Here is a 19,566-nt window from a genome sequence, read left to right as displayed (position 1 = left end):
CAAAGGGATAGTTCAACATCATTGTGTCATCATTTAATCACCGTCATGTTGATTCAAACCTGAAGGACTTAATTTGTCTTTTCCGTGTTACACGGAGGAAATAAATTTAAAGGGAAACTATAACAGAACATAAAAAAGTAAACTTTTAATTGGTATTTATTATTATTTGTTTGTTTGTTTTCTTGGTGGTAGTTGTATTCCTTTATTTACTTTTTTGGTAAATAAACAAAAAGTTGGCGTCGTTCAAGGAAACTACCATGACGGTATCATCCGTGAATGTTTTTTTTTTTTTTTTTTTTTTTTTTTAACAAGTTAAACAAGTGTCATCATGTCAATTCACAAGAACCGTCTTACAGACCCCGGTGCAGAGCGCCGAAGCCCCGCCTACCGCTCTACCGAAGCTCCGCCCAATCCTTCTTTTCAATCTCGTTTAGAAACACCTCAACCAACCACTCAAACAGGTAAAGGTGTGCTGAGCGTTCTGCTTGGAGTCACGCAGGTGAACCGTTGTTTCCGGGAGCACAGCTGCCATGGCTGAGTCTCAGCTAGTATGCATGGACGATGAACATGTCAACGTGAAAATACCGGAGTCCAAGCCGGAGTTTTACTACAGCGAGGAGCAGCGGGCCGCGCTCGAGCAGCTCCTGAAGGACGGGGATGGCGCGTTCAAGATGCGCCTCAAAGAGGATAACATTAAAGACTTTCTCTCTGCAAGGGAAATCAAATGGATGCGGGACACCTTCCAGGAATATGACAGTGACTCGGACACCTGCTGCTCACGGTCGCCCCATGATACGAGTAAAGACTCAGGTGTGCACTCAACCTACTGGCCGACCATGTCTGATACGGAGATCCCTCCGCTAGACATCGGTTGGCCCAGCAACGGCCATTACAAAGGGGTAACTCGGGTGTCGGTTTACACCCACCCATCCAAAAACAACAGTCCGCATATTAAAGAGGTGGTCCGCAGACTCATTCAAGAATCCACAAAAGTAAGCGACCATAGCCGTCTACCATTTATTCCTGCTACGAAATAGTTTTTTTTTTTTTTTAATTACTAGTAGAACTAAGTATTCCAATAATAATTAGGTGATTAATGAAAATTCCACTAATAACTATTCATAAGTCATTAGTAAGTGACCTATATCTGTTCAATTAGTCATCATACGTATGCATCATACTAGTACAGTAGTAGGCTATCCCAACAAGTAACTATCCTATTGTTAATGGTTTCTATTTGCAATGTTTTGCACAGGTCAAACAAATTACAATATTTCTAACTTGTATGTTGCTTGTAGGTATTCAAGTTTTACTAGTAACTATTCTTGAGGTATTAAAACTTAGTTACTAGTCAAGTCACCTTTATTTATAGTGCTTTATAGATTGTCTCAAATCAGCTTTACAGTGTCAGGCAGAAAAAAATGCAAGGGGACAATAACAAACAATCAATTTTTCAGTTAAGCTCAGTTCATTGATGATTCAGTGATGCCATCATCCAGTTCAACTCTTTTCCAATAGTGTCTGTAGTTACTAGTCCATTTCCAGGAGATCTTCATTATCTTGTTTTCCTAGTAGTAATTGAATAGTCAATAGTACATTTTTATTAGACCACTGCTGTGTATTCCCATGTTTCTACTAAAGTGTACAACCAGTCATTAAACGGACAGAAAAATCAGTGAAGTAACTAGTGAGATATGAAATGTTACTGCTGGGATAAATACTACATATAAGTCTGTGTCTCATACATGGGTACTTGTATCTAATAAAAATGTATGTGTATTGAAATAGATACTAGTATCTTTTGGAATAGTTACTAGAAGCTACAAAAACCTTAAAAGTAAAATTGGAATACATTGGTGGTTACTAGTACTGGATAAATACTAACAAATAAAGTAGTAACAGAAATAGATAGTTCATTCTAAGGAAATAAGGTTACGTTAGAAATTCTGCTAAGTCATATTTAAGATGTTTTATAGATTTATTGGTTTCAATTGTATGATTCACATGATGATGAAGCATGCGGCCTAAACCAGCTTTACTGTAAGTTTATATGGGGCTGTCTTTATGACATATTTTGAAGTGAATTGTCAATCATGTGGTCGTGTTCCTTCCACTGAGCATAAGATCATCTTTTAATAAAAGAATTAACATTCAACTCTGACCTGACTGTTTTAAACAACTGAAGTTGTGGGAATACGGAAGAAGGAATAATCGAATAAAGTTAAGTACAAATATTAAGAATTAAGTTCAGCAGATTTTGAAGACACATTTCTTCAGAAACTGCTGAGGCCTGGTCCCTGGGGCTGTGAGTATTTCGGTGGAGTGCTGTTTTAATTGCGAAATAGCTCTGAGATCTTATTTGGAAATCACCCTGAATAAACATTAACCTTTAGTCATACGAATCAATATGAAACAGAAACATTCATTTTAACTTTAAATGAAAAGAATAAGAAATAAATACAAACACTGCAAAAAGGTCATTGATTTTGAATTCAAATACAGTTGCAAAACTGATAATTAGCAAATACATTCATTTAATTTTATGTAAACAAATGTTGATGTAAAGGAATTATTAAATCTAATGATGGAATCGTTATTAGAATAATACATTAATAACTATTAAAAAGAAAATATGCTCTCAGAAAGACCAGTTTCTCCAAAAACACAGGACAGTGGTATCTTGCCATTGGTTAGATCAGGTAGTATGTACAGAAATATCTAATCCTTTTGTGCAGTATGATGTGTGCCATTGTGAATGAGTTTCAGTGAAAAGAGTGAGGTAATAATCAGTCAGGAAATCACCCTCGTATAGCCTTGGGTTTGGTCTGTAAGTGCCTTGTCAATCACACTGCCAGAGGCCTCAAGTCCTAAGTCATTTACACACACACAATGTGACTTCCTTAAAAAGTGGTAAGTTATAATGACACACCTCAGGTACAAAGCATTTCAGCTGCCTTCTGTTCACCTCCATGTACTGTACTCTAATCCTCAATTAATACAAAAGCTCTAATAAACATTCATGAAAAAGGTTAATTCAAGAGCAACTACATTTCATTGCAACTCCTAATTTAGTTCTGTTTCCTCTCAGACATCATAAATCCATCATACATCCCGAACTCAAAGAAATAATGCTTACAGTAGATCCTTACGATTTTTAGACCTGATTTTAATAAGCTATCTCTGTTTGTATGAATGAAAACATTTTGAAATATAGCTGGTTAATTTTATTGTAGATACACAAATATTGTGTGTTCTGGTCGTCACACTGTCGTCACATCTCTTTCCGCCATAAGTACATCCATAAGACTTATTTGTTGGTGGGTTGCGATGAAACTTATTCAAATGCACTTGTCAAATCAAGTTATTGATGTTCTGACAGGTGCTGCCCTTGTTTTGTTTAGTTTTGTAGTTACACTCCTGTATGTTTACTTTTATACAGCAACTCAGACTTTTTTTCTAACTAAACTGTGCTGAATTGACTTTACTAATATTCCTCTATTAGAAGAATAAAAGAATGTTATTGTATACTATTCACATTCTGGGTATATTTATTGAGTTTCTGTCCAGTAATCTTTAGTTGGGTGATATTTAGATGTGCTATAAAAAGTTCAGAGCCGATTGCTAACTTGCGTTTAATTTTAGTTTCAGGAAATCAGGTGTCAATGTTAGTCTTAGACTGTGTCCACAGGACATTGTATTTACATATTATTCAGGTCAATCCTGACGCACATTACATATTTTTGATGTCATGTGAAGCTGACAGTGTCCTCTTGAGGAACTGATAGAAACATGCTTGACTGAACATTTTAGAAAATAACATTTCCTTGTACTGTAATTTGTGCAAGAAGCCTAAAATTGTTATTAGTTCCTTGTCTGAAGAGTAGTTTATGATCAATATAACATCTGTCATTTTCATATATTTTTGGCTTTAGCAGAAGAACTGAATCTGTGTTATCAAAAGTGATTCAACCGACACTCCTGTTCAGCTCTTATCTGTGTTTTCTCTTTAATGCAAATTGCTTCGTTCTTATTTACATACATTTGCTTTGACGTGCGAGTCAGTGAGGATGAAGAAGGGATTGAGGCCTAACCTTAAAACATTTAGAGCTTTTAATAGGCTTTGAATTGACTCAATAAATTTAAACATGTTTTTCCAAGTCGGGAGTTTTATGCTGACCTAGTTTGCATTTTATTTATTAAACCGCTGTGGTGTGTGGTTTATATATAATAGCCGTGTCCTTTGACCCAGATTGACTGCTTTTTTTTTATAAGTAGCTTGTGATTCATGTTGAGTTTGAACTTTTTCATTGCTAATGTGTCTGCTGGAGTGTGTCTGCTCCACGTTCTCCCTCCATCTGTATGAGATTTCACATGTTCATTCAAACTGGGACAATCTGCACTACAAAAAGAGTCATCAGAAATGCCCAATGTGGTTCGTACTTGCCTCAAAGCAGATGTAATGATAAACTAAGTGTATAAGCTAAGCTCTAACCACTCTTTGGTTTCACTTGGTTTTCAGTTGGTTGCAGTGGTCATGGACCTGTTGACAGACCTGCTGATCCTGCAGGATCTGTTAGACGCTGCGAGTAAGAGGGGGGTGGCTGTGTATTTGCTGCTGGAGGAGAACGGCTTGCCGCACTTCCTGGACATGAGCAGCAGGCTGCAGATTTCTGCACAGCACCTGAGGGTGAGTGATAACAGTTGGCTGATACAACTGAAGAAATTGTGTTTGCATAAAAAAAAATTGAAACCAATTTTATAGGGCAATTATTTCATGGCATTATGTTTGATAGTTAAGCACAAATTATTAATAAATCCATGCAAAATAAATAAATAAATCAGTCTTCTATTCTTATGACCATAATGAAAAATTACCATAATAAAATAAATGTAAAAAGAAAAAAAAAATGTTATGGCAATGCAAACTGGAGATCAAGAATGTTCAGTAGCACTTAAATAATGTCACAATGCAAAATATTTTGGTAACATTGACTTCATTTTCCATTGTGATTAATTGAAAGTGAAATTGAATTTCAGTGATATAGATACTATATCACTGAATCTGACAATAATGCCAGGATCATATTTTACACCAAATTACAAAATATTCAAATCAATTCTATATTTAAAAGGTTTTTAAATGTTTTATTATATTATATTATATTATATTATATTATATTATATTATATTATATTATATTATATTATATTATATTATATTATATTATATTATATTATATTATATTATATATTTTTTTTTTATTATATTTTATTGTTTTATATTATTTTATATATATAATTACCATGTTATTTTATGTATTTTTTGTTTTAATTGTTTGTTAAGTCCATTGAGTTTAAAGATAAACATTTGAAATCTTTTTAGATCAGTGTCTGTTCTTCAACCCCATTCAATTTTTCTTTCTTAACATTAGCCATCAGTAAACCAACCCTTTTGTTCGATCACACAGTGCTAGTTAAAGTGAAGACACGTGTTATCAAAACATCATAATATGTGCATGTTAGCAATAGTCAGAATGTCAGACGTGCCTTATCAGGCTTTGCTGGAAAAGTCGTCAAACATGAACACGTGACTTAGCATATCTCACCTAGACGCACATGTTAACAGATTGTCAGCTGACCTTTAAGGGATCTGTGTCAACTTGAAACTCAGGAGGATTCTGGAGCTGTTGCCACAGGGTTCGACTGACTTCCTGCTCCGCTGTGCACACACATAACAGCGCTGTCGAATGAAGCCCAGCACTTTCCGCAAGACTGCCCCAAATACTGCCAACAATCCTTATCTATGTGGATTGTTTTATACAGGACACTAGGGCTTTTCATCTGACGCTTTACACTGAGCAATAGAGTTGGATAATTCAGCATTGTTATTTCCTGAAAGCGGATCTGCAGATTTCAACAGAACTAAGAAAACAGGCAACTTGATCTCATTTAGGAGAGTTGTAGAGTGCTCTCATCTCTCACGCTTCTGCTTTTTCCTGATCCATGCCAGCCTTGTACTCAAAGTCCTTTTGTCGCTACAGTATTCCTTTCTTTTGAGTCCTCAGTGTGCAAATGAAATCGCTACACCTTTGTGTGCAAGGATTTTTTTCCATTAACCTGTCTCTACCGACTTGGATATTTGCCCATGTCATGTGTGTTGCTCTGACACCTCATTCCTCATTTCCTTAAACCAAGGGTCTGTTCACACCAAGAACAATAACTATAAAGATAACAGTATCTATATCAACCACACAGATGATAACATTACATTTATTATAAGCACGGTAGTTTGTTTTCTGTTGCTTTTAATGCACAAGCTCTTTAAAGTCAGGTGGATTCTGACTGGCTGTCAATGTTTTATCGTTCATCAGCTGGAAAAAGTCATTCTGAATGTTATTGTTACAGCTGACTTATGGACACTAGAACAATTATTAAAACCTTTAGTCAAAGATATAGTTATCTTAAGTGTAAATGGGCCTTAAATTACCTTTTAACGACCTTTTTGCATCCAATGAGATCTTGGATAAAAGTTAAAGCATACTGTGCCTCTTTTACGGTATGTCAGACAGTATAATATAGATCTTAGTTAAGACATTGACAACTATGTTTTAACTGGTTCGTGTGTATTTTGACAACCTCATTTACACACATAACTGAAATGATACACAAACCAAGCTCTTGCGCTAATGTTGGCAATATATTTCCATTAAAAACTCTGGAGTCAGTTGTGGCTGGATAAAACAGATCTTTCTTTATTCTTTATAGCAAGCCTGTGGTAATTTTGATCATAACTTAAATGGAATGCTAAATAATAAGAGATTTTTTTTCTCTCACATGCACTAATGTTATAAGTTGCTGTGCTCCTCTTGTTTCTTCATACTGTAATTATTTTACTATATGGACCCAAAATTTTCAGTTCCTGGAAAACTGTCTGAAAGTATCATTGATTACAGTTAAAGATACTGCAACCAGCGAAGCCTGCAACTTTTTTCCTTCATAATAAATTACTTACGACAAAATGTTATCTTGCATTTAGATGCCTGATGTTATTGAACACAATTGTGTGAGACTAAAAATGATGCAGTGTATACACAGCTTTAAACCATATTTTCTCTCTTTCTGCTCTTTCAGAACCTGCGTGTGCGAACCGTGAGGGGCTCGGGCATGCCACTATCCTTTGGTCGTCTGCCAGGATCACTGTGCTCAAAGTACATGTTGGTAGATGGCGAGAAAGTGATGTTTGGATCATATAGGTTCGTATATAGAGCAAACAGTACGTCTTGCAGTTTGGTCCACCATTGTTGTACGCTTGTTCACACTTTTTATCATGACGTTTGCTGTATTATTCCCATCTTTATAGTTTTACGTGGAGTTCCTCTAGGATGAACCGCAACACAATCACTGTGATGTCAGGACAAGTTGTTGACTTCTTCGACAATGACTTCAGAGAGCTGTATGCTGTGTCTGATAAGGTGGACCTGTATCGTGAGTTTCACATCAGTAAGCCGGCCCTGCCAGTTCCTGTGCTGAAAACGCCAGCGGAAACCAACAGACTCACAGTTCCTGTATCCACGTCACGCTTCCAGATCTCTGTAGGGGACTCCAGACAGGGCGACCTAAAGGTGCCTGCACATAAATACCATAATCCGAAGTACTCTTTAGTCGTTGGAAACAGTCTAGGTGTGACTGGCTCCCTGCAGGATCTTTCTAAGCTGAGAGACTATGTTGACCATGCCCCTGTGAATAACATGGAAAAATTAATCCACACCAATGGGGATAGTGTACGTCCACAGTCCCCTACATCCCCAGATGGGACAGAGGATAATAAGGGCGATGGGAAGAAGCTTTTGCAGTTTGGTTCTAAAAAGCAACGCTCTTCCTTCCGGCATTTCTTGAAAGGCAGAGCAAACAACCAGAGTCCAGACACTCTCTCTAAAACAACCCATCAAAGCACAAAACAACCCATCACAGATGCAAAACAGATCAGTCATATTGTAATTGTGTTTTTGTAGAGACAAGTAGAAGTATCTTGGTTGGCCAATCATGTTAATGAGCGGGAAGATGCATCCAAGCACATTACTCCTGCTCCTCGCAAGATCTCAGAGTCTGACAGCACTGGTGAAGTTGAAGACACATTTGAGTTCATAGAGAATCCACCACAGGTGAAGTTTAAACTCAAGAAGAACAAAATGGGTCCAAGGAGTGTTTCTCTTCAGACTATTGCCACAGATGGCGAGGATGGTATGTATCCTGACTTTACTCATGTACAGTATTTTCAAGAAGTGCCATGTTTTAATTTAGGGCTGCACATTTTGGCGGAAATCGATTTTTGGATAAAAATTGCGATTGCAATTTAAAATGTGATTTAAAAAAAATCTAGGTTTGCTTGTTTTAGGGCTACACAATTTGGCCCAAATTGTGTGATAATATATCAACATTTAATAATAGCAATAACAATCATTTATTGCTATTTATCTATTATTACTAAATAAAAAAAACAACAAAAGAAATAATACTCTTGTAGCATTATTTCAGAAAAAGTATTTGAGAAATAATATGTAAAATATTTTATTACATTACTATAAATAAACTGTAATTATAAACTATAAAATTACAATACTAATATTTATGCCATCTTAATTTCTTCATTTTCCAATGTTTTACCCTGAAAGTATGGGAAAATGATTGGCACATGTCATGTTCCCAAATGAACATTAAAGTGCTCAAGTAAAGCAAAAGTGAGATGCCTGAAAAAGTATAAGAACGCAGTGCCACGCTTCACTCTGAAACATGCATTGCATCTATTTAATTATTTCAATTGCAGCCTTTATGATTTAAGCCATATCAGTTCTATTTAGATTATTCATACAGCCATAATTTGATTTGACTTGTTTGACATCTTTTGTTTGTTTTTTTCAGGCCCGAGAGGGCGGAGACGGAACCAGAAGAAGACCTGTATTCAGTCCTGAGGTATCTGTGCCAGAGGAATCAACCAGAACGTGTGCTTATACAGTAGATCAGGATTTTGGATACTAGTACTGGTTTCAAAAAGAATATTAACAGTATATACAGTAAAAAAAAAAAAAGAGGAAATTTTCTTAATTATGTTCAGTTTGGAAAAGACGTGGATAGTGATTCTCCCTACAATAATATTGATTCAGCTGTCAGCTGAAAAACTAAATGTTGATGCTGTGATTTTAAATGGAAGTGCTGCTGACACTGCGAGGAGATGGTGTCAGAAAAAAAACAAATGACTGAACTATAGTGCGCATACAGTGATCATGTGACCTCCTGCCAGTTACAGAGCTCATGGGTGGACTGCAGAGATCTATGAATGAAAGAGTCTGAAAATGTAGCATGTTACACATATTTCCTATTTACCCAGTCCTAATCAGTTGCACTCACCCAATCCTCAAGTCTGTGGGAAAAGTTCCACAGCAAAGCTGACAGATTACAAATGAAAACATGACTGATCAGTTACCATTAAAGGTGTGGTATCTTTTACCATTGCTCAACAAAATTCAGCCATTTCACTAGGAATCTGTAAGATTGGGAGATTTGCTTGAGGGTGAAAAGGTTCCCCATGCAGGTTTAATTGGTTCACCTGAAATCGCTGCATTTGTGTTTAAGCTGCTTGGTTTGAAAGTGACTTTGAAACCTTTAAACCTTTTTGCACTTGAAATTTTGCTGAAATTTTGTTAGTGTGACATCATCTTAATTATATCAATGTGTTCAAAAAATAAATAAAAATACAGTCCAGCAATGTAAAACTTGTGGCTTTATGTTTGCATGGAATGATTTGTACACTTTTATAATTTTATAAATATAATTTTCTGTACTGTTCCTTTAAGGATTCACACACAACACATTTTTGATTTTACAGATGCAAAAACAACACAGCGGAATGTTTAAGAACGTCTTGAGAAGGGGTTTTTATAATAAAAAGCATACATCTGTTTTGCATTTTTACATAAAAAAATAGCAACGCAGCACAGTGGAAGGCAAAAAAATGTGTTCTGTGTGAATTTATGGCTTATGGAAATAATAGATGTTATGCAACTGTTTTTTTGTTTTTTGTTTTTAGGTCAAGAGTGCCAATAAATAAAGTGAGGTGGCCTTAAATATATTGGTGATGCTTTTTTCTTTTCATTTAACTCCAGAAGATGTGATCTTGCACTGCTTAAAACTGCTTAGAAGAAATGACAATATGCCTAATTTACCAAATGTGAGTTTAATCAGAGTTAATTGTGAAGTGGCTAACAGCTTCTTTTACACAAATTATCAGGTTTATTTTTACTGTATTATTATTATTACTGTCATTACGGAGTTCGTATGCTTAGAAAATGACAACTATTGAAAAGCTAGTATCATACCTCATTCTTTGATTAATCCAGCAGCTTCTTGGCCACTAGAACGTGAAATATAGAAAAACTATCTGCTAGTTAATGTACTGAACATTTGTGGTATACTGCTGGTATTTTTCTCCCAAACAAAGTTTTGGGTTCGAGTCCTTTGAAAAATGATGAAGTCTTAGTTTAGAGGTCATTCAAAATAATTCTGCTAAATTGGGCCACCTTTTGTCAGTCATCTCAGTGTTGCCCAAGTTACCTGTATTCTATCTAAAGTGGCCCAGGTTACCTTAATTCACCCTACTGTTTGGGGATTTTTTTTTCTGTTCAGTTCTAAAGACAGGTCTGACCACTGAAAACACTACCGACATTATCTGAACACCTCTCAGGTGATTCATGGACAGGCTGAATGGTCAGTATATACAATGGTTTGTATATACAGTTGAACTGTAGCTATATAAGACAACATAAAAAAAGCCAAAAGCTGTGCTTAAGGTGACAACCACAGTACCTGACCACGCTGACATCATCAGAGATGCGTCAACAGATCTCTTAGGCTAACATGGGTGTGACGTTTGCCTTCCCTTGTTTATTAAGAGTATTACAGTGTGTTGCTAAAGCATGTATGTTAAACCAGTGACCTACATGACCTTGAGCCAGACTCTTCAGTCTACATTGATCACCAAATAGTGCACAACTGAAGAGTTTGCACTTGATGTAAAGTACAGTTCTTTTGAAATTTTAGAAGAGTAAGTTTTCAGTCTTGCAAAGGAAATGACTGAAAGGTTGAAGATCTGGTGAGCAAATTGGTAGAGATAAAGGAAATGATACACAGGAAGAGGGGAGTGTGCTTTTGTAGACCACAAATGCAGTATAGAGGTAGCAAAGGAAGCAACTGTGAAGTCCTTCAGAGTTCAAATGTCAATTTTTCAATAGACTAGAGCATAATTCAAGTAAACTGGGGATACTTCCTTCCATTTAAATGACCGAAGAAAAAATACATAATTTATATTATAGTCAATCTTCATAATCCCTGCAGTGTGTATGTACACTTTACATACAGACACGGCGGGGATTATGAAGCATGAACAACGGTGCCCTCTGCTGGGCAAATGTGCGCATTACTTGGTGAAAACGAGGCTGAAGACCTTTAATTAGAGTGCACAATCATCATATTTTAATAACATGGTCGTGATGTATTCAAAAGTTTTAGGAATTATCTGAAATGACAAAAGCTTATTATCAAATAATGGTACATTCATTAAATAAGTAATTTATTATGTACAGAATATGGACAACTTCAACCTGATAAATTTTAATGCTAACTGGCATCACAATATTTACAAGATAGACATATTAATTAGATTTTTAAAAATCCTACAGTTAAAAAATGACAAATGTGTGTTAGTCAAATGGAATGATACAAAAAAAAGCAAAATAGTGCTTCAAAACATACATGCCCTATGAAATGCTTTGAAATGTAGCTTAATTTAAATGTTTTTCATTGAAAATAAAATTAAACTCTCACTTTAACAGGAGCAGAAAAATCCTACAGCTACCAGGAACACTAAACAAATTGTTTCATGTTTAGATATACAAATTACATTTTTACTGTATAATTTCTCGTAAGCGTTAAATAAATAAGAAAATATTTTTTCACAGAACGCCTGACCACAACACCACTGTGTAAGCCAACCCTGAGGCTGCACACACAGCAGCGGTGACCTCTGAGTGGTGAGAGGGGGGGCTGAGAATTAGCACCCTGAGAAGCTCATTCATCATTTCCATCTCATTCAGTCCACTGTAACCATCAACGTCCCTTTGGCTACTGCTGGTACTTCAGTCTGTGTGCAACTGTTTAGAAAGATCATCAATCAGCTTCAGTCATGTTGTTCAGTGTGGCTGATGATCTTCTTCTTGCGTGCAGATGCCAGGTCATAGAAAGGGTCTTTTGTGATGCAAGCTCTAAGAGAACAAGAGAGGAAACGGTTAGACTCAGATGCAGTTTTTTCATTCTCAGTTCCTGTGTCAATACTAACATATATACTGTATAATTTAAATGTTTGACTAAGTGTGTGCACATTTCTAACATACTTGACTTCCTCTTTCCCATAACCTAAAAAAACACATTGCTAAACTCATGAAAAGTCACTTGTTACATTGCCATCAGTAGCTTAGTGTCTGCATCATATTTGTCTCATATTTTCTTGATTTTGTATTTCTTTTTTTTAATCCTCATGTTGTGTTCTGGTCATTTTGTGAGAATTCAAAAGGACCCAGAGAGGATTCTTATTACTAAAAAAAAACAAAAAAAACAAGTTAACTAGACTAAATGAGACTAAAACTTACTGACTTTGATCACACAGGATATAACAACTTCCCAAAAAAATTGGATCAATGAGGCCTACAAACTATCACTTCCTAAAAGAAAGAAATAAACTGTGCTAACATAAAAAAAAAAAAAAGAAAAAAGATTTGATTCAAAATTCAGTGATAATATAAGATAATGATGCAGTTTTTAAAAGACTGATCATTTATGATACCCAAATTAGGTAAAAAAGCACAGAACAAAATTCTAATCATTTATGTGTAAAGTGGTTTTAATTTACCACTGTGTATTAACTTTTAATAATATAGTTTTTTATTAATATTTTATTATCGAAGTGGTTTGAATTTGTAAACATGTTGTTTTGGCATTCAAACTAGGGTTGTGTGCTATTCAAAGATTGAAAATGATATCAAAATCAAGCCTTTTTATTTTTAATTGATTAGCTAAATGAAACCATGATACTGTGCTGTCTGGTACCTGATGGCCTGGATCCAGTCAACACGCTCCTCTTCAGAAGCAGCACTGAGTCTGTAGGAGTGATGTTTGCCCATCACAACTCTCCCGTCTGTTTCTGTTTTACATGCCTTTATCGTCTCTCCTTTACGATGAGGGCTGAACAACTCCAAACAGAACTGAACGCACACATTTTAAAAGACAAGGTGCGTATGCTGTCATTTTCAAAAGGTTAAATTCCATGGTTACAGTACCATATCACTAACATTTAAATGTCACTCGGTATTACAAGATGCTGACTTTGAAAGAAAAACAGAAATCAAGATCTGAGCAGAGTTTCTAGATTGTGCTCACAGAGGTACAGTTATCACTCAGCACTGACTAAAATAACCATAAAGCAGCAGGTGTAATAGAGTGTAGAGAAACACACTATCTGTATGGATCAGTGATAATAAATGAGGTGGAATAGGAAAAAAACATGGGAAAAGTACCTGTTTGTTTGTATCCTCCGCTTCTCTAATACTTAAGTTCTCTAGCGGGATGATTCCTTTTGGTTCTTTGTCCTAGAGAGGAGAAAGATTGCCTTTGAATGATTTCATTTTTAATATTCTTAAATCAGTTGGAAATACAATCATTTTAAACTGATTTGAATGTGTTTTGTCTTAGAGAACTTGACATTTTTGTAAAGGTAGAGTACTAACAGTGGTATATTGGAAATAGTAGAGACAGCTGTCAGTCAAAATGAACCACCTCCGCTTCCAGGTCTTTATTCTGCCACCTACGGATTAAGCAGAATTGTTAGTAACATTTAGAAAAACAAAAATGACAAAAAAAAAGGACAGTTGCATAACAGTTAGTTCTGGTCATGTAACCTGATTGCCTGAGCTTCAATTTTCAGTTTCACCGAGTTTCACTGTTTGGACCAACCAAATTTTACCAATAGAACTGATGTAAAATGCATATTAAAGGCCCGTTCACACCAAGAACGATAACTACTATATAAAGATACCTATATTTTCGTCCACACCAGCAGATGATATCATCTGTTTATTCCAAGCGCACTCTGCTCTGCAGCTTTAAATTCTCAAGCTCATTTTAGCAGGCTTGATTCTTGGAAAAATCGTTCTGAAATTTAATCCAACCATATCTTTTCTCTGTGCCTTTATCGTTATAGCTGTGGTGTAGACTCTGCTATTCTTTAATATTGAGAACGATTTTTAGAACTATATATTTATCATTATCTTTATAGTTAAGGTCCTTGGTGTAAACAGGCCTTAAGAGTAGTTTATAACAGGAATGAAGCTGCCAAGCTAACAGTGAACGTTCACACAAGCTTCACTCCATGTTACGAACAAACATTTTCCGTGTTAATAGAATGTTCATTTACATTTATCTGGTCTTTAATAATGTTCTTAAAAACCTAGCACAAAAACATTATTTGTGCATCTGTCATGGAAGTTTTTTTTTTTTTTTTTAACATTTTTATGATGATACTATGATGTTTGCAAAATTATAAAATTGATCACCAAAAAAAATAAAAAATAAAAAATTTTAAGAACAATGTTGTGAATGTTGAATGTTCCAAGAGTATATGTTTGTAAGCTAGGTACTGGTTCCTATGCTATTATTAACAGGCTATATACAACAATTATTGAGTATGAACAGTACACAAGTGTAACAAACCTTCTTTTAGAAGCCAGCCCTCTCGGTCAGGGTTAAAGAAGGTGTGAGTGAGATCATTGCCGTCATCTTCTGGGATTTTAAAGGGTTCGTTCTTAATGCTCTCATAAAGTTTCTACAGGATATTTCAATAAAGAGAAATTATTAACACTTTATCATTGTATAAGACAAAATTATGACTCCAACAATGGATTATCAAACATTGCTCTAAGAATTGGAGAAATAAAATTGCTATAAAATAATTAAAAATATAATTATGTTTTCCTTGGAAATGTTCATGATATAATTTAATGATCAAATATAATTTATTCCTGTATGACAAAGCTGATTTTTAAACAGTCATTACTCCAGTCTTCAGTGTCTTATGATTCTTCATAAATCATTCTAATATGCTGATTTGCTGCTCAAGTAACATTTCTTCTTATTATTATTGATGTCAAAAAAGTTGTGCTGCTTAATATTTTTATGTAAACCATGATACTAGAACATTCAAAAGAACAGCATTTTATTTAATTCTGAAACCTTTTGTCACATTGTAAATGTCTTTGTCAGTTTTGATCAATTTATTGCATCCTTGCGGAATAAAAGCATTCAAACTCAAACTTTTGAACAATAATGTATATGAATAGAAAAAAAACCTTTCATATTATCACATATACTCTAGATGTGAGTGTTTGCTCGGGTAAACTTGTGTTGAAAAACCTCTCTCACCTCGAGTAGTTCATCAGGAAGATCTTCTCCATGGTTGATTCCTCTGTTCATCTTGATGAAACGTTCTAGTGTAGTCTTGTCTTTCACATTGGGGTTGTGCAAGCTTGTGTTGAGCATGATGATAGCGAAGGAAAGGATGTAACAGGTGTCTGCAACACACAAATTCACACATTTTCAAGTAATCTATAGCAATGGTTCTCAAGCAGATTTTCTTCAGGAACTAGATATTAATGCCGTTAAAGTCAAACACTGAAATGTATTAATATTAGCATGAATTGCAAAAAGGCCTGACAACATTTTAGGCCCAACAATTATTAACAAGACATACGCTCGATAGGGAAACACAACCATTTTGTTTTCTAAAATGTCTCTTGAATTTTGATATTTTCTTTCTTTTGGCAGTCAAACACAAATCCTACCCTCCAAATACAAAGCCAATCTACCTGTGGACTGAAAAACCCCAGCGTTACAGGTGCAGTACCGCAAAGCAAAGGCCTCCATCATGCGGTCGATCTTCTGAGCCTCACCAGGTAGACGGAAACTCCACAGGAACTGCCTATGTCCCCAATGTTCCCCCAAAATTGGTTATTATCTGAATATGTATATGGGATGATATATGGGAATGAAACAGGAGGAAGAGAATCTCTACTCACCTCAAAGCCTGAACCAGATTAAGATTTGAGAACTCATGAAGGTGAACAAAAGCCTGCAGGATCTGAAGGTGGATCTCCTCCCTATGGAAACAAAAAGGAATTAACTATTTTTCTATATCAAAGCCACAAGCAGTGTGTGCCACAAAAACATCCTCATCATCATACCTTTCTCCTAAAAAGTTGCCAATAGCCGTTTTATTGAGGCCTTCCTCTTTATAGAGGAACTCCGCCACAGCCTCTGGTTTCCACTCTAAAAGCTCATTATCCACTAGGTACTGGATACCCTGGAAAAAAATACGCACAATTAACCTCAATGAAATCACCACAGATCATTGGCACCCACTGTTACCCAACATTCATTAACAAACAGGATATAAGATACAGATCATGACGCATGATTTGCTGTTGGTCTAACAGCTACATCAATTGCAATTTTTATCAGTGAAATGGGCAAACATTATCTTTTATATACAGGTTTCATATCAGTCCTGGGGATGCTTTTGTGAGAAATGATCAAAACTGGACTAGTAAAGCAGTTGTTGTTTTTTTTTCTTTACTGACCATTTATACCAAGCTACTCGGAAAATGCAGTGTAGCTTCTGCTTACTTGTTCTATAGAAAACACAGGATGTGGTTCTATCTTTCTCTGTCTCTTTCCACCCCCTCTTCCTCTAACCTAGTTTAGCTGAATCTCCTTATAGTTGTGAAGCAGTTGCCCAACATGCATTACGTTGTTGTGTTTCATGATTCATGGTTCATACCTTTTTTGGGTCCATGTTAAACTTCTTTTTTCCACACTGAATTCTCTTGTTCTTCATAACATTTTTACTAGAGGAAAATTAAAAAATTGCCATTATGACAAGAATGAAATGCTTTAGAAAACATTTCCAGCATGTCATGACAATATAGTGTTGATTCAGCTAAATCATGATGTGAGTGCGCAAATAACTTCATCTCATCATTTTCTGTGGCTAGCATGTCCACATACAAAAATAGCGATGTCACATCTAGAGCTAAAGCTCTTCTCGTAAAATTGAGACCAAGAAACAGGAAATAGATACAAGCCCACACTCAAAGGTTTGTGTTTTGTGATGTGCGAAAAAACTGAACCTGCAAATGTGAACCGTGCATTTGTGGCAGAATTCAATACAAGGAAGATACTGCAGCTCTAATGCACATGAAAGTATTATGCATGTACACACAGGCATGTAATGTTAAATAAAATACTAAATTAAATTAGCACCTTTTTGTGACTAGTGACTATGGAATGCGCATTAAGTTTGAAACCCTAATCTACTGTTACATGCTTGGCTCTAGGAATTCACATTTTGTGTGTTCGGTTTTGGGAGACATATTCATAAACATAAATTCAGATTGCTATAAGAAAGAAGTTATTTTATTTCTTTAGACATTCTAGCCTTAATCCAAACAACAAATACTATAAACCCAAGTGACATATGTGAACATTATGAAAGTGGATATGAAAATGACCACAATGATTAAACGCTGTCATAAAGAGGAGTGCAATACAGAATGAAACTGCACAGTGAAAATAATATGTAGGAAATGTCCAAATGCTGGGTTTATTGATTCTTTTTCTAGTTGCCATGGTAACTCAGAGCTGAGTGATAGCGGTAAATACTCACTTCTCATCATCGGCCTCCATCGTTTGAATTTCTGTCATCATGTTTTCGATCTCCAGCCTGAGTTTCTGCAAGAGTGAAGACACTGATCAGCCAAAGCTTTGTCTTAACTTGATGACATATAGTTTACAAATACTGCATCATGTGTTTCACAAAGTTTTGCAAGATATTTTTCTGGCAGAAAATGGTATTTATTTGATTAAAACCCTTTACTATAATATGCAGAATGATACTATAAAGCCATATACCTGAATATCATCTAGAATCACATGCTTATGGACGTCAGTCTGCCTCCTGTCATTTGAATTGAAAGCTAATGGTGCTGAGGATGACATGGGAGCACAAATAGGTCAGCAGTTAGCAACAGTCTCACTTATCTCACACTCATGCAGAAAAGGAATAGCAGAATAGAGAAGGAGAAAATCTAAAGTGCAAACACAGCCCAAATTTCTCAGCTAAATATATCTCTGCTACCTCAGTTTTGGAGAACTGCCCCACATAGGATGTATTTTAGTCTATTGGTGGTTGCATTTACACAACACTGAAATTTCTCTGGATGCAAGCACTCAAAATATTTATAATAAATATTTACCACAGTGACTGTGCTATGGAACAGCATATGATTTAATTGTAAACTATCATTAAGTCTCGGTTTGCATTTACAGTTTAAAAGCTATCCAAATTTTGCATTATATTTTTGTTTTTAAAACTAATTTCTGTTGCTTTAATATCACACATAGGCTTTTACAAAAAGTCCAAGGAGGAGGTTTGGATGAAGGTTATATCATAGGTGTCCCACTACAGATGCAATAGGATGTTCTGCCTTAAAAGTCCCTTATTCACAGTTGAGCCTTAAGAAAATGATTAAGGAAGAACATACCTTTCCCCCAGAGGAAGCTGTCCTTTCTTTGGGTTCCCATGCTGGTTGTGCTGCAGGGAGACTGCATTAAAACAGGAAGATCAGCCTCAGAGTCAGTGCACAGACACAGATCAGTGCATATACAAGAAAAGTGTTAAATCTAGAAGTACTGGAAGTACTATATTACATAACAGACTGCATTAAAATGACTAAAATATTATGACAATATCTTGATGATGTCAGTTTTTCAGCATACAGATATATATAGGCTTATATTCTTAAATAATTTTTAATATGATAAAAAAAATAGTAATTTAACCTAACTGACGCAAAATAAGACATAAGTAACAATAAATCTCTTACAAGTGATTACTATAACTGGTGAGAGGTTAAAACTTCTTTCTTACAATAAGAAACGATACAAATGCAGGCAAAGCAAAGTTTTTTTAAAGCAATGGGAAGTGCTGGAAACGCATACCTTCATAAGTGTAACTCAGTGAGCAGGCAGTCGGAGTCGTTCAGTACGAAAGTAAACGTGAACTGCGCTTTGATTGATGAAGAAGCGCTGTGTTCTTGCGCGAGGAGGGTGACGTCACGGCCATGAATGACAGCAGAGCTCTGAGAACTGCTTTCCTCAGCGTTTCCTCTCCATTTCACAATTTTATTTTCTTTCATAAATGTGAATTAAACTTTTTGATCACATTTCAATTCAGAGAATGCACTGACAAATACATGAGAATCGTCCTCCCCACAGTAAAAATAAATAAATAAATACAAAATACAAAATAGTTTGGTCGGCTAATAAATAGTCAAATTATGATAAATTCTAATTTGTCAATAAACTACTCTAAAGGTCCAATCTTTCTTTCTTTTATCTGTGTGTTTAACGT

General features: G+C 35.5%; 2 protein-coding genes and 1 long non-coding RNA gene across 3 annotated transcripts; 2 read left to right on the top strand and 1 right to left on the bottom strand.

Moving 5' to 3' along the window:
* Nucleotides 1-306: 306 nt before the first annotated feature.
* LOC109107276 (protein FAM83F-like) lies at nucleotides 307-8,011 on the top strand. Its single transcript, XM_019120551.2, has 4 exons — nucleotides 307-992; nucleotides 4,520-4,687; nucleotides 7,131-7,252; nucleotides 7,360-8,011. Exons 1-4 carry the CDS (start codon nucleotides 531-533, stop codon nucleotides 8,009-8,011), a joined length of 1,404 nt encoding a protein of 467 aa, XP_018976096.2. The 5' UTR covers nucleotides 307-530.
* A 9-nt stretch (nucleotides 8,012-8,020) lies between these two features.
* On the top strand, nucleotides 8,021-10,125 carry LOC109107279. Its single transcript, XR_006154984.1, has 2 exons — nucleotides 8,021-8,240; nucleotides 8,919-10,125. It is a non-coding gene; the product is annotated as an uncharacterized LOC109107279 (long non-coding RNA).
* A 1,377-nt stretch (nucleotides 10,126-11,502) lies between these two features.
* On the bottom strand, nucleotides 11,503-19,281 carry LOC109107277 (cytohesin-3-like). The gene is made up of 14 exons (XM_019120552.2): nucleotides 19,155-19,281; nucleotides 18,698-18,758; nucleotides 18,066-18,139; nucleotides 17,821-17,885; nucleotides 16,936-17,002; nucleotides 16,340-16,458; nucleotides 16,175-16,255; nucleotides 15,965-16,077; nucleotides 15,522-15,670; nucleotides 14,814-14,925; nucleotides 13,832-13,908; nucleotides 13,622-13,693; nucleotides 13,155-13,309; nucleotides 11,503-12,313 (listed from the first exon to the last, which is right to left on the bottom strand). Exons 1-14 carry the CDS (start codon nucleotides 19,158-19,160, stop codon nucleotides 12,229-12,231), a joined length of 1,236 nt encoding a protein of 411 aa, XP_018976097.2. The 5' UTR covers nucleotides 19,161-19,281; the 3' UTR covers nucleotides 11,503-12,228.
* Between the last annotated feature and the right edge of the window lie 285 nt (nucleotides 19,282-19,566).

Source organism: Cyprinus carpio, chromosome A3 (assembly GCF_018340385.1).
Source record: "Cyprinus carpio isolate SPL01 chromosome A3, ASM1834038v1, whole genome shotgun sequence".
NCBI classification, from domain to species: domain Eukaryota; kingdom Metazoa; phylum Chordata; class Actinopteri; order Cypriniformes; family Cyprinidae; genus Cyprinus; species Cyprinus carpio.
The sequence above is the reverse complement of the archived record's forward strand: the minus strand, read 5'-3'. Positions and strand labels throughout refer to the sequence as shown.

Bases quoted from the DNA above. Each gene is read 5' to 3' on its own strand.
- LOC109107276 (XM_019120551.2), top strand. From the start codon at position 531: ATGGCTGAGTCTCAGCTAGTATGCATGGACGATGAACATGTCAACGTG. The intron at 993-4,519 runs GTAAGCGACCAT...CTTGGTTTTCAG, and splicing joins TCATTCAAGAATCCACAAAA to TTGGTTGCAGTGGTCATGGA. The intron at 4,688-7,130 runs GTGAGTGATAAC...CTGCTCTTTCAG, and splicing joins TTTCTGCACAGCACCTGAGG to AACCTGCGTGTGCGAACCGT.
- LOC109107277 (XM_019120552.2), bottom strand. The intron at 17,003-17,820 runs GTGAGTATTTAC...ATTTTCCTCTAG, and splicing joins ATGGAGGCCGATGATGAGAA to TAAAAATGTTATGAAGAACA. The intron at 16,256-16,339 runs GTATGATGATGA...TTGTTTCCATAG, and splicing joins GGCAACTTTTTAGGAGAAAG to GGAGGAGATCCACCTTCAGA.